This window comes from Fonticula alba (genome assembly GCF_000388065.1).
Source record: "Fonticula alba strain ATCC 38817 unplaced genomic scaffold supercont2.5, whole genome shotgun sequence".
NCBI classification, from domain to species: domain Eukaryota; order Rotosphaerida; family Fonticulaceae; genus Fonticula; species Fonticula alba.
This window is the reverse complement of record NW_009242975.1, coordinates 2,021,549-2,034,528: the sequence shown is the minus strand read 5'-3', so window position 1 is coordinate 2,034,528 and position 12,980 is coordinate 2,021,549. Positions and strand designations below refer to the sequence as shown.

General features: G+C 65.8%; 5 protein-coding genes across 5 annotated transcripts in view; 3 read left to right on the top strand and 2 right to left on the bottom strand.

Annotated features, from left to right (window-relative positions):
• The window catches only part of H696_03612 (hypothetical protein), a 3,098-nt gene extending 481 nt beyond the window's left edge, over positions 1-2,617 (top strand). The window contains exons 2-6 of the mRNA XM_009497484.1: positions 12-128; positions 237-401; positions 533-1,416; positions 1,546-1,840; positions 2,103-2,617. Of these exons, the coding sequence (XP_009495759.1) occupies positions 12-128; positions 237-401; positions 533-1,416; positions 1,546-1,840; positions 2,103-2,435 (1,794 nt within the window). The 3' untranslated portion in view covers positions 2,436-2,617. The remainder of the gene's footprint in view (positions 1-11; positions 129-236; positions 402-532; positions 1,417-1,545; positions 1,841-2,102) is intronic.
• Positions 2,618-2,698: 81 nt separating this feature from the next.
• H696_03611 (orotidine 5'-phosphate decarboxylase) lies at positions 2,699-3,902 on the bottom strand. The gene is made up of 2 exons (XM_009497483.1): positions 3,310-3,902; positions 2,699-3,187 (listed from the first exon to the last, which is right to left on the bottom strand). Exons 1-2 carry the CDS (start codon positions 3,792-3,794, stop codon positions 2,824-2,826), a joined length of 849 nt encoding a protein of 282 aa, XP_009495758.1. The 5' UTR covers positions 3,795-3,902; the 3' UTR covers positions 2,699-2,823.
• Positions 3,903-5,563: 1,661 nt separating this feature from the next.
• H696_03610 (hypothetical protein) lies at positions 5,564-9,090 on the top strand. Its single transcript, XM_009497482.1, has 8 exons — positions 5,564-6,144; positions 6,302-6,601; positions 6,765-6,847; positions 6,939-6,996; positions 7,155-7,416; positions 7,526-7,632; positions 7,748-7,920; positions 8,108-9,090. The coding sequence occupies exons 1-8, from the start codon at positions 5,587-5,589 to the stop codon at positions 8,745-8,747; spliced, it is 2,181 nt and encodes a 726-aa protein (XP_009495757.1). The 5' UTR covers positions 5,564-5,586; the 3' UTR covers positions 8,748-9,090.
• Positions 9,091-9,488: 398 nt separating this feature from the next.
• Positions 9,489-11,381, top strand: H696_03609 (hypothetical protein; the record flags this gene model as incomplete). The annotated part of the gene is made up of 4 exons (XM_009497481.1): positions 9,489-10,029; positions 10,137-10,354; positions 10,501-10,912; positions 11,218-11,381. The coding sequence occupies 4 exons, from the start codon at positions 9,489-9,491 to the stop codon at positions 11,379-11,381; spliced, it is 1,335 nt and encodes a 444-aa protein (XP_009495756.1).
• Positions 11,382-11,458: 77 nt separating this feature from the next.
• The window catches only part of H696_03608 (methionyl aminopeptidase), a 3,922-nt gene continuing 2,400 nt past the window's right edge, over positions 11,459-12,980 (bottom strand). Inside the window, exons 3-4 of the mRNA XM_009497480.1 lie at positions 12,138-12,771; positions 11,459-11,890 (exon numbers count right to left, since the gene is read on the bottom strand). Coding sequence (XP_009495755.1) covers positions 11,519-11,890; positions 12,138-12,771 — 1,006 coding nt within the window. The 3' untranslated portion in view covers positions 11,459-11,518. The remainder of the gene's footprint in view (positions 11,891-12,137; positions 12,772-12,980) is intronic.

The following is a 12,980-nucleotide window of genomic DNA, read 5'->3' as shown; positions in this document are numbered from 1 at the left end:
CCCCCCCCCAGAAATGGCGCCATGTTACCAAGGCCCTTTCGCTGCTGGAGTTCCTCCTGAAGAACGGCCACCCGGCCACCATCGAGTGGACTAAGTCTGAGATCCACCAGCTGACAACCCTGCGTGAGGTGTGTTTGGGCCCTGGGGATGTCCCCCTGCGCTCTTCGCCAGTTGTGCCCCCCCCCCCCCCCTCCCTCCGGAATTGATGACTCACAACATGCCCCCTCCCCATCCAGTTCCAGTACATGGAGAATGGCCGCGACCGCGGCAGCTACATCCGCAAGAAGTCCATGGAGCTGGCCGCCCTGCTGAATGACGACCCGAAGATCCTGAACGAGGAGCGTGCTCGCTTGCGCGAGGTCAACAAGCGTACCGCCTCCAACACCAGCAGCCATGCCCGCGTATGTCCCCGCTCCCCCCCCCCCCCCCCCCCCAGGAACCCCTGCTTTCGCCCCCGCCCCCCCCCCCCCCCCACTCATCCAGGCGCCTCTCCCCCCCCCCCCCGCCCCCCCCCTGCCTTTCCGCCGGCTAGTCCATGTCGTCTCAGGGCAACACCGGAGCCGTGTCCTACGAGCGTCCGGCCAATGTCAGCGAGTCGGCCTACTTCTACAACAACGACCGCGACCTGCAGATGGCCCTCGAGGCCAGTCGTGAGTCCTACGAGCAGGAGCAGCGCAACCGTGCCAAGGAGGAGCATGATGTCCAGCGTGCCATCAGCGAGAGCCGCAAGGACATGTTCACCGGCGTGGTGCAGCCATCTGCCAGTGCGGCCAGCCTGGGTCAGGAATCCGCCACGCCGGTTTTCTCCTCGGAGCAGCAGCGCACCCGGCAGCAGCTTCACCAGCACTACCACGGGGCGGTGGCCGCCGACCCGACCCCGGCCCCGACTCTGGTCACGCAAATGGCCTCCGCCGGCGGGTCTGGCTTGCAGCCGCCGTCGGCCTCGGCACGTCGTCGGTCCCGGGCCAACAGCGTCACCGGGTCGCCGGTGTCCTCGTTGTCGGACCCGTTCAGCGGTGCGCCGGCCGGGCCGCCGCCGCCGGTCCCGGTTGATCCGTTTGCCCCCTCGGCCAATGACCCCTTCACCCCGCTCTCGGCAGACCCCTTCACTCCGGTGGCTCCGGTTGGTGGTGTGGCCGGCCTGTCGGATCCCTTTGGTGATCCGTTTGCCGCGCCGAGTGCCGGCTCCGGGGCCTCGGTGTCGGATCCCTTCGCCGCGCCGGGCGCCGTCACGGCGGCCAACTACCAGCAGCACCCGCAGTACCAGCAAGCCCTGCAGCAGCAGCAGCAGCAGGCTTCCGATCCCTTCTCGATGTCCTTTTCGCCGGTTGGCTCGGGCGCTCGTCAGCTGGCACCGCACGAGCGTGCCAGCGCCAACACCGCAGCCGCTGCTCTGGCCCAGGTGGCGCGTAATGCGTGCGTCCCCTATCCCCCTCTCCTTCTCTCTCTCTCTCTCTCTTTCTTCCTACCCCCATGTCTTCCTCCTTGTTGACTGGTCACTCATCATCCCCTCCGCTTTCCTCGACTGGGTTTCGTCCACTTCAGTCCCCAGATCGACCCGTTCGCCCGGCAGGCGACCGATCACTCGGTGCCGGCCTACCAGCAGCCTCGGCAGCAGACGGCCCCCCCGGCCTCGGTGGACCCCTTCGCCACGGCTTCTACTTCCTCGCAGCCGCCATCCTACGGACATAACGATCCCTTCGCGTCGCTGTACACCGGTGAGGTGATGCAGGCGACGCCGGTGTCCAGCAGCGGCGGCACCCCCGCGTCGCCAAAGGCCAGCTCCGGGCCTAGCCGGTCGAACGATCCGTTCGCCAGCATCGGGCCCGTTTTCTCATCAGTATGTTTGCCGCCTCTCTACTTTGGTTGCTCGTTTGTTTGTTTGTTTGTCCATTTGCCCGGTCCTCTTCTTCTTCTTCTTCTTCTTCTTCTTCTTTTTCCTCTCCTCTGCCTTTCCGCCCTCTTTCTTTCTCTTGCTTCCACACCCCTCAAGACCCCTCGCGCCGGGAGTGGACGCATCTGCCCGGATGGCGCCCGCCCTCCCGGCGCATCAATCGCAGGCCATCGGCTCTGACCCTCCCCGACCTCTCAACCGCAAGCAGAAGCCCGCCGAAGCCCCCACCTTCGACCGGTCTGGCCCCAAGTCGCCACCGGTGTCGATGAACACCCTTCGCGCGCAGCAGCAACACCAGATGATGAACCCCACCCCCGGGGGGGCGGGATTCTACCCGCCGAATTCGCCGAACTCCTCCCAGCCAGCCTCCTTCCTGCCGCAGCCCGGCATGGCTCAGGGGTCCTCCATGGGGCCTGGCCAGCTGGGTGGCTATCCGCCGCAGTATGGTGCCGCCTCTCACTACCAGCAGCAGGGCGTCGGCCAGCCGCGCCCCCAGTCCTCGGCGCCGGCCAACAACGATCCCTTCAGCTCGCTCCTGTAAGAGGAGGGGCCTCCATGCCGAAGGGATGCGTATGCCGGCACAACAGCCCCCCCCCCCCTCTCTCCCTGTCCCCCTTTCTCCTTGTGATATTAAGACACACGAGACGGGTGTATGCGTGTATCCTCCTTTTGCGCGTGTCTCGCCTCCCCCCTTCTTCTGCAAATATACCCCCCCCCCCCGCCTTCCCCCTTGCCTAGCTGCTCTCCCTCGTTTGCAGAAGCCCCGAGCGAAGGCCCGACGGACACCCCCCTCCCTGGTATTTACTCGGTGGGAATTCGTGTTGAGCTTCTTTCCGTGGGGCACATGCAAAGATGCGCACATATCCGGCGTCTCGGGTGCGGGTCCACGCCTCGGGCCTCCGCCTGGCGGGGCGCCACGCGATGCGCGCTCACGCCTGCTGGAGGTGCGCGACACTCTGTTCGTACGCCTGCCACGCGGCGGTCTGATGGAGCTTGGCCGCGGCAACGGGATCCGCCGCGCCGATGATGGCCCGGCCGACAATCACCACATCGGTCCCACGGTCCATGATGGCCCGGCGAGGGGTGACATACTGCTGGCCGAAGCTGTCGCCGGCGGCCGGCCGGGCGGTGGGGCTGTCCTCGCCGGCGAGCGACACCCCGGGCGACATGGTGATCACGTCGGCCGTATCCGGCAGCAAAGCCCCCCCGGCAATCAGCCCGGTAATGAGGGCCGGCTCACGCGCGGCCAGCTCCACGGCCAGCTCGGTGACGGGACCCGTGACGAGGGAGCCACTGTTCGAGGTGCATTCCCGTTGGACAATGTACACAGAGCATGTATGTGAGTGAGTGCGCGCGTGTGACGGCATGTCCCGGGCCACAGAGGCACGGAGGAAACACCCTCAAGGTGCACGTACGCGCTGCTCATCTCCGCCAGCAGGAGCAGGCCCCGGCCAAGGCGCTCGGCCGCCCCGCGCAGACCGTCCACCACCCCAGGACCGCTGACAACATGGGCGTTGGTGAAGTGCGACCACTCGGCGATGCGGTACATGCCGGCCTCGTATTGCAGGCGGGCGGTGTTGCCGATGTCGGCGAATTTCCGATCCTCGAAGATCAGCACATCGTGCTCCTCGGCGATGGCGGTCAACTCGGCGACAAAGTCCTGGCTGAAGTCGGCCACAATGTCCACATGGGTCTTGAACAGGCACACATACGGGGCCACCAGGCGAGCGGTGGACAAGATCTCCGCCGAATCGGTCATGTCCAGCGAGATGCACAAGTTCGTGCGCTTGCGGGAGATGATCTCTAGCAGCCGCCGGCCAGCGGGATTGGGACACCGTGCCGCGCGCTGCTCCAGGGTCAGCGTCCGGCGGTGGTGGTAACGATCATGGTCCGAGCTCATGGTTGACTGGAGAGGGAGGGAGGGAGGGAGAGGGGACGGCGGGTGCGTGGATGTGTGCCTGTACAGGCGCGCGCGAGCGGGGAAGGAGGAGAGGGAGGGGTGCAGGTCTGAGCCGGGCGCAGCGTCCCGGGCAGCGTCGGCAACAGGGCCACTGAATAATCTTCCGCCCAGCCCTCCCCGCCGACCACCAGGCCCCGGGACTCGCCCGTGCTCCTGGCTAGGCCCGGACATGGCAGGCTGGCACAGGTGGCGGGCGGCTCCGGGGGGGGGGAGGGGGGGGGGCAGGGGGCAGGGGGCGGCTCATCCGCCGGGCCTGAGCCGCTATTTTCCCCATCCTTCTTGTCGGTGCTGTGTTGTCCCGAGGCGATCCGTCGCCCCCGCGCGGACACCCGAAGGTCGGGGTGCCGCCTCCGGATGTGATCCCGTGAGGAGACCATGTGAACGCCTTGGCGGACCCTAGGATCAACCCCAGAGTGAACTTGGTCTTACTTGCGCACCGGGGAACGGGGGGGGGCAACAATTCCCGAACTTGTGCCTCCACGGGGGACAGAAGGGTCGTGTAGGGGCGTGGACGCATTCCACCAATCGGCTGGCAATGCTCTCTGTCCCAGCCGGTTCCCCTGTCTGGCGGTCGCCCGAGATGATGTGGGCGGCGTGTCGAGGAGTGTTATGTTATCCCACGTTTATTGGGACCGAGAGGGGGGGGGGGGGGGCGAGTGCGGGATGCGCCAGAGGCCCCCACCCCTTCCTCGAATCCAGGGGAGGGAGTCGTCTGGCCGCTGGCCGCTGGGACCGCCCTTCCAGGGGTGCTGGTGGGAGGGGGGGGGGGATCCTTCCGGCAATCTGACCCGCCCTTTTTCCGGGGTTCGGGCGCTGCCGCTGTTGTCGCCGGCTGCCCCGTTCGCCGGTCCGTGGGGAGCACCATCGGCCCGCCGAGGGAGCAATTCCCGGACCGAGAGGGGGGGGGGGGAGCGCAGGGACACCGGCGAGCGAGTCATTGCCGAGCAGTCCTTCGGTTTCTCACCCTTCCAGCGACCTGTTCGGCGGGCGTTCCGCCAATGTGCGAGGGGGAGGCAGGGGGGGGGGGCGGGGGGTGGCTTGGCCTGGCCCAGTGCGCGCATGCGCGTGCCCCGCATTTTGAGCCGGCCCAGATTCAGGGGGCGATCCGGGCCTGGGTATGCGCGCATGCGTCGAGGGCTCGCTCGTTCTCCGGGCAGGGCGGGGTGGAACGGGGCATTTTCCACGGGCGGTTGTTATTTTTTCCATGCGCCCCCCTTGGGGGATGCGGGCAGAGGTGTTTGTGTGACTGTGCCGCCGTCCGCTCTTTCGCTTTTTCGTTTGGCCTCCCTTCCCGGTCTCTCTCTCTCTCCCCCTCGGGTTTACGGCCCCTGCCACGGCTCCTGCTCATCGGAGGAGGAGGGCATGCCAGCCGAAGTCCGGAACAGCAAACAGAACTGAGCCAGCAAAGCATATCCCGCCCGCCCGCCCGCGCGTTTATACGCACGTTCGGGCCTACCTCCTTGACCTGCCGCTCCCCCTCCCCCTCCCCCCCCCCCGCTCCCGGTTCCCAGGGCGGCCAAAAAAAGAGGGGCACCCCCTGACACCCGGCCGCCAGGGCACAGGACACACCTTTTCTCCCCTCCTCCCTCTTCCCCGGCCCTCGCGCCCCCTCCCTCCCCTCCCCCTCTCGCACTCTTCTCCCTCCCTTTTCCCCTTTCCCCATTTCTCTCTTTCTCTTGCGCCCCCCCCCTCTCTCTCTCCCCCTCCCCCCTCTCGCGCCCTCTCAGCCACCATGCTGATCAATGTCCGCTCCGGCGATGAGCGCATCCAGTACTCCCTGGACCAGAATATGATGGAGCTCGGCTGGATCATCGACAACCTCCAGCCGAAGTTCCAGCAGCTGGACCCGAAGTACAAGGCCTCCGACTATGTGCTAGCCGTGCAGCAGGCCGTCACCCCGGCCAGCATGGACCCCTCGGACACGCCGGCCCCGAGCAGCACCGCGCGCCGGGTCCCGGTCGAGTATCTTACCAACCAGAACTTGCAGATGCATCTGCGCGAGGGCGTGGAGCTGCTGCTGCTGGTGTCGCCCACGGTGCAGGCCATCGAGGCCATTGCCGGCCTGTCGGACAGCGACTCCAAGCGCATTGTCTTCGGTCTGCGGCAGAAGTTCGAGGATCCCCTCTTCACCCAGGGGTTTGTGGCCAACGACGGTGTGCCGGTTCTGCTGAACATCATCCGCGAGTCGGTCCGCAATTCGCTGGCCTACGCCCTGGAGTCTTTCCTGGCCCTGATCCGCAACACCGATCAGGGCTGGGATGCGATCCCCTATGAGATCATCCTGAACGTGGTGCGTACATGTCCATCCCCCCCCCCCCCTCTCCCCCTGCCCTCCGACCGTTCGTCGGCGCCACCTCTTGCCCCTGTCGGCTTGTGCCCATTTGCTGACCCCCCCCCCCCGGCCATGCCACATCATCTTCATCCCTCCTCCCTCCTCTTCCCCGAAGCTTGTGCCCGCCGTGGCCGCCACCCAAGTGAACATTTGCCGGCCGGCGCTGGCCATCGCCATCAAGATGGTCCAGTCGCCGCACTATGGCTTCCAGCTGTTCCACAAGGCCCTTAAGGACTCCCCCCAGAAGGCCTACCAGGCCCTGGTGGATCGCATTTCCGAGCGCACCGAGACCGATTCCGAGACTCGCCGGAATGCCCTCATCCTGATGAATGAGTTGCACTCGGCGGCCGACGGCGATGAGCTTAGCGAGTTCGGCGAGGTCCTGCAGGAACATGACTTCAGCAAGATCATCCTCGTACGCGCCACCTCCACACATACCCCCCGAGTGTCCCGCTTGCAGGCCGACCATCCTCCGTTGGACTTCCCCCCCCCCCTCCCTCCCTTCTCGCATCCTCCGCTCCCTTCTCGCATCCTTCGCTCCCTTACTGACCCCTCCTCTGCCCTCCCCCCTCCTCCAGGCCATTTTCGAGCAGTCCCAGTCGGAGTACCTGACCAGCGAGCTGCTCCGTTACCAGTCCAACATTTACCGTGACATTGTCCGGTGCGTTATCCCGGCGGATCGTCTCATTGGACTCGGCTCATGCTCTCATCCATCACTCTGACCCTCGCCCTGCTACATGCCTCATTCGCAGTCGACGCAACACCCAGATCAACAAGAACAATCCCCAGCATAGCAACATCCTCAGTAATGTGCGCCGCACCCCCCCGCCCACTTGCCCTCTTTGTCTATTCCGTGCTTTCTCCCTCTCTCTCCCCCTCTTTCTCACTCACTCACTCTCTCCCCCCCTCCCCCCCTCTCTCCCACCCTCTCCCAATCACCGTTCCCGCTTTCCGGCCCCGCGTCCTAGCTTCTGATGGGTGCCGATATCCACTACAACCAGGTGCAGCAGCTTGGCTTCGCCACCGACGACCTGCCGAGCGAGCTCCAGCCGGTCGGCCTGCTGGGCCTCCAGTGCATGGTGCATTTCTCCCGCACACACAAGGAGTACCTTACCAAGTTCATTTCCGAGCAGGCGGCCCGCACGGATGGTCGCCGTTGCGGCTTCGGGCCGGCCAGTGTCGAGGTGGTCAAGGCCCTGGTGGAGAACTTCCAGAGTGCTGCCGAGCCCAGTGCGTCGTCGTCCTCGCCCTCTGCCTCCCTCTCTTTCGCCCTATGTGCCGCTCTTTCTCCATTCCGCACCGTCTGACCCCCACGTTCATCATCCGCCCGGTTGCTCAGACGCCTCAAAGGAGCCGGCTCTCCTGGTCTTCGAGGACGTGTACATCTGGGCCATGCAGCTCTTCCTGAACCTCTGGGGATACATGCAGGCCAATGAGGCTGACATTGTACGCTGACTCCGCCATTGCACTTATCGTCGTCAGGCTGGCCTTATGCGAAAGATCGTCTGCTGACCTGCTCCCCATCCCCCCTCCTGCTTCCCCGTCCCTTGCGACATACCAGCCCAAGGTTGTGCAGCTTGTCCAGACTCAGCTGGAGTACATGCGCACCGTGGCTTGGAGTACTGTCGACCACTATCGCTTCCAGCTGGTGAACGCCTCTTTCAAGGAGGTCCAGCAGCGCCAGCTTCAGAACATGGAAGCCGGGCGCGACCTGCTCCTGAAGCCCACTTGTCGGTGCGTGTGCCGCGGTGTTTGCTTCCCGGGCCTCCTGCCGTTTTCCCTGTGGGCCACCATCACCCCTGCATCCTTCCCTCCTCCTGTCATGGCTTTTCCGCCTCGGTCGTGGCAACTTACCGGTGGCCCTCTCCTTTCCGTCCCCCGCCCCCCTACCCCCCTGCCTGGCCTGCCAACCGCCACTCAGCTCCCTGCGTGACAAGATCCACAAGGAGGTGGGCGACTTCGTGCGCAACCAGCGCCTCCAGTGCATGATGAACGGGTCCTGGTTCCCGGTGTTCGCTCCGCGCGGGGGGCGTCAGCGCAATGCCTTCCGCTTCTTCCGGCTGTCGCCCAACCGCCGATTCCTGCACTATGAGGACTTCTCCGAGATCCTGGACTCGCCGCCCGAGCTGCCGAACCTGCCGAAGCGCGTGGACCTGTCGGACGCCACCGACCTGGCGCTGTACTCGGCGTCGCCGCTGTTTGCGCGGAACCGCGGTCGCGTGGACGACGAGCCGGTTGACTGGATGAAGTGGACCTTCTCGGTCATGGGCCAGGAGGAGGGCGTGTCCCTGGTGGACTTTGTGGCCGAGAGCCAGAGCCAATTTTCCGAGTGGACCGATGGCTTCCGCATTCTCCTGGGCCGGACGATCAGCTCCGCCTCCGGGCAGATCAAGGAGACCGATGACTTTATCAACACCCTGCTGGACTATGAGCTGCAGCTCCGCCTGCTGGAGATTCGCCTGGGTCAGGTGAACATCCCCAATGAGGCGCCCCTGCGGCCACCGCCCCCTCCCTCGCTGGCTTTCCTGCCCTCGCCGCACGACAATGCGTGGGCCCTCTGAATCGGGGGAGCAGCCTGCAGGGGCCGACCAAGATGGCCGAAGGGCCGAGGGGAATGCGGCCCCATGGACATACACACACACACACACACAGGAGGAGGGGTCACTCGTCCGCACGGAGCAAGGCGGTGTCGCGAAAGTGCTTCACATCGGCCAGCATCCGCCAGCCGGATCCTCCCGGTGCCCCTCCCCGTGATGACACACATACGGCTGTGCCGCTACGTGTGTCCTCATTCACCATTGCTTCCCCATGCCCCGACGGGTGTGTCTCACCAAGCATCCCACATTTTTTTGCCCGCATATATCCCTCTCCTCCCTTCCTCCCTCCCTCTCTCTCTCTCCCTCTCTCTTTCCCGACCGCCTGACCGCCTCTTGCCAAGAGACGCCGGCGGCGAGAATGTACCCTATATCCTTATCCCCCCTTGGTGTTATTGCTGCTACTGCTTGCCTGCCTGTGTGCCTTCGCGTTCTTCCCTCTGAGCGGGTGTCTGGTCAAAGGCCGGGCGAGGATGCCGCGTCCCCGCTCCCCGGGGGCCGATCGTCGGGGCGCGATCCGTTGGTACTTCAATCCAGCGTCCTGGCTGAAGGGCGGCCACCTCGTCGCCACAGGGGGCGATCGTGCTCCCGGCCCACGCACTATACCCCTCTTTAATTGGTGGCCTGCTCCTGTTCCGCCGCCCCGTCTTTTTTTTTTTCCCTCCACTGCCTCGAATCCGCCCGCTCGCCTGAGCCCGCGCCTCCGCCATGGCCTTTTTCGACACACATTGCCACTTCACCGAGGATCTCCTTGGACACCCGGCGTCCAAGGCCACGGCCTCCGTGGCCAACCGCTGTTGCCCCGGGCACATGAGCTTGCCCGCCGGCTGTCCCGAGGCCGGGCAGCCGGGCGACCCGTCGGCGCGGCCATCCGCCGCTTCGGCGGCTCTGGCCACGCTGGCGGAGTCCATCGTGTCCGACATGTGCCTGATGAGCTGCTCGGTGTTGGATTGGGATCGGGTGGCCGAAGCCGCCGACCTGGTGAGCGCCCAGGCTTCCGGCCCGCGGGCCGTGCCCTTCTTCGGGGTGCATCCGTGGTATGTACTCGAGAGCCTGGGCATGGACTACCAGTGGCTGGCGCCGGCGATCGGCACGGGCACTTCCGCTAGACAACCCCTCTTCCCGGTGGCCGCAGTGGACCTGGAATTGGAGGCCACCGCGCCGGGCGCCTGGGCTTCGCCGCATGCCCTGCCCCAGCTGGCCGGACTTGGCCCGGTCGCCGACATGGCGGACCTCATTCGCCGGGAGAGTATGTTCGCCATCCATGTCCTCGCCTTGGCTGTCCAGATACCGTGTCCCTGATCCTGCCTCCTCCCCTTGCCCCTTTCCCCTCCTTCACCATGTGCCTGCCGACAGATACGGTCCTCCGGAGCCTGGCCCAGCGGCTGGAGGCTTGCCCCGGGGCTGGGGTCGGCGAGATCGGCCTCGATCACTTCCGTTTGCAATTCCTGCGCGATTCACAGAAGCACGAGCCGGAGCTGGGCAAGCTGACCGAGCTGTCAGACGACGCGGCCGCCTTTGTGGCGGCCATCCAGCGGCGCCTTTTTGCCCGCCAACTCGCCCTGGCGGCCCATGTGCGTTGCCGATGCGCACATTATCGCCCTTCCTTCAGTTGGCTTCCCTGGCGCTCGCCGCGCTTGACCCTCGCGCCGTGCTGTCTGACTGACCGCCAGTTTGCCAGCTCCATCGCCCAGTGTCCGTTCATTGTGTCCGCGCACAGCAGGCCCTGCAGGAGGTCCTGCTCGGGGCCCCGGACCACGCTCTGCCGCCGGGGATCATCCTCCACGCGTTCAGCGGCACAGCGCAAGATGCGCGGATCCTCTTCCAGGATGCTCGGCTGGCCGGGCGCCTTGGCCTGTCGGTGGCCTTCTGCATCAACGGCAATCGCTTCGACCCGGAGAGAACCAAGCGCATTCGCGCGGAGGCCGCTGCCGCCGGGGTTGACCCTCTGCAGCACGAGCTGGCCTTCTTCCGCCGGGCAATTGAGCGTCACCTTCGTCCGGGCCCCGAAGAGCACCAGCCGACGGATGAGGATCTCCCGGAGCCGGGGTGGCTGCCGCGCAAGCTGCGCCAGGTGCTGGCCGCGGTCCCAACGTCGGCCCTCCTGGTCGAAACAGATAGCTATCTGCTGGGTATGCCGGCACTCCCCTTCCGAGGCTTTGACCCCCCCCCCGGCGCGCGGCTGGGTCCCGGCGCGACAGGGCGCACAGCGGACGTGATGCTGGGGGGCGCGGAGGGCGCGCGGCAGGCGCGAGAGAGGGGAGACACACCAGGCACGCGGTGGCCGGTGCGCGGAGAAGAGGCTGGCCACTCGCGACCGGCGCATGGGAGCACTGGCTCCCCCCCCCCCCCCCCCCCCCCCCCCCCCCCCGCCCCCTCGCCCTTGCCCTCGATTGTGTGTATGGCTGACGAAAAAAGCACCCCCTTCTCCCGACAGAGACACTTGCATATGAGCCGGTCATCCTCGCACGGCTGCTGGCGAAGGCCCTCGGCCCTGGGGACTGGGCCGACCCGGAGTTTGTCCTCCGCACCACGGCCGCCAATGCGCGCCGACTGCTGGAGCCCATCCTGGCAGCGGGGCGGCCGGCTGCCCAAAAATAGCGACCCCTCCTTTCTCCCTCCTGGACCAGAGAAATGCATATCCATGTATACACGCACACACACACACACACACACACTCACGAATGGGGGTTGTATTCTTGCTCTCCGTGTACACTCACACGCACGGACGAGGTCCCTTAGTAGTCGTCACCACGGGAGATGATCTCCTTGCAGGTGGGGCGCAGGAGGATGGTGTGCTCGGACTGGGCGGTCAGGGAACCACGAGACTCCACAAGCGGCGGGTAGGCCTCAATGGCACCGGTCTGCGCCAGTGACCGGAGGGTGCCGGCGAAGTTCTCCTCACCAATGCGCTCCAGGTAACGGTTGCAGAAGGCCAGCGAGCCGAAGTTCATGTCAATGGTGTTCATGAGCTGCGCAGCGCGCGGGACGCGGATGTTGTTGCGCAGGGACATGTGCGGCGAGCGCATCCAGTGGGACACCTCGGAGTCCTCGACGACGTAGCCGCGACCGGTGGAGCCGAACGTCTCGATGGCATAGAACTCGCCCTCCTACAGGAGCAGGTGAGGGAAAGAGAGAGAGCGCGCACACACACACGGGGGAAGCAAGGGGAGGGGGGGGGGGGCGAAGGCGGGCCGGTGTCAGGGATTCGAGGAGAAAAGACGGAAAAAAGACCCGGAAAAAGAGGGGGGGGGGAGAGCAGGGAGGCCGACAGGCAGACGGGCATGTGTGGGGGAGGAGCTCAAGTATGCACGAAGACCAGGGCCCGAGGGCATTTGGTGCGCCCGGGGCACGCACCTCCATGCGGGTGTGATCGCCACCCTTGACAATGGGGACCGTCTTGCCGGCGTGGATCTGGTAGCTCTCGATGGAGTGCCCGTTGAGGTTGCGGATGGGCTTGACCGGGTACACCTTGTTGCCGATGGTCACCTCGTAGGACTCCATGACCTCCTGGATGGCGGCGCCGATGTCGCACATGCGCACGTCGATGCCGGCCTCGCGGATACCGGCGTTGGTGGCCTCGCGACAGGCGGTGATCAGCGGGTCGTGCGTCGGGTCGAAGGACAGGGTGAAGGCCGAGTCAATGATGCGACCGTTGACGTGGGTGCCGAAGTCGATCTTGACAATGTCGGTCTCCTTGAGGATGGTCTTGTCGCCAGGGTTCGGGGTCCAGTGGGCGGCCACATGGTTGAGGGACAGGCCGGTGGGGAAGGCGATGCCGGCCTTGAAGCCGTCGGCCTCGATCAGCCGGCGGACGTTGTTCTCCACCATGTTGGCGATGTCGACCATGGCCATGCCAGGGCGAGTGTTCGCGCGCACATGCTTCCGCACCTGGCGGTGGACCTCGGCCGCCCGGCGCACGTCGTTGTAGATGTTGGCCTCGAGACGCTCCTTCTCGCGCATCTCCTCGGAGGTGATGCGCTGGGTGGTGCTGCAGGTAGGCGCGCAGGGGGTGGGGTGGGGTGGGGGGAGGGGGGGGGGGGGGGGGGGTGAGCCAGAGCGAAGGCGGAGGACCAGAGAGTATCCACACACACACACACACACATGGACAAAGACGTACTCGTTCGCATACTCAACCTCCTCGCCGACGGGGTAGACCTCCTTGAACTGCTCGGAGACAGTCGGGACATCCAGCTTGAA

Coding starts and splice junctions, on each gene's coding strand:
- H696_03611 (XM_009497483.1), bottom strand. CDS start 3,794: ATGAGCTCGGACCATGATCGTTACCACCACCGCCGGACGCTGACCCTG. Junction 3,188..3,309: donor CTGGCGGAGATGAGCAGCGC/GTACGTGCACCT, acceptor CACCTCGAACAG/TGGCTCCCTCGTCACGGGTC.
- H696_03610 (XM_009497482.1), top strand. CDS start 5,587: ATGCTGATCAATGTCCGCTCCGGCGATGAGCGCATCCAGTACTCCCTG. Junction 6,602..6,764: donor ACTTCAGCAAGATCATCCTC/GTACGCGCCACC, acceptor CCCCTCCTCCAG/GCCATTTTCGAGCAGTCCCA. Junction 6,848..6,938: donor ATTTACCGTGACATTGTCCG/GTGCGTTATCCC, acceptor CCTCATTCGCAG/TCGACGCAACACCCAGATCA.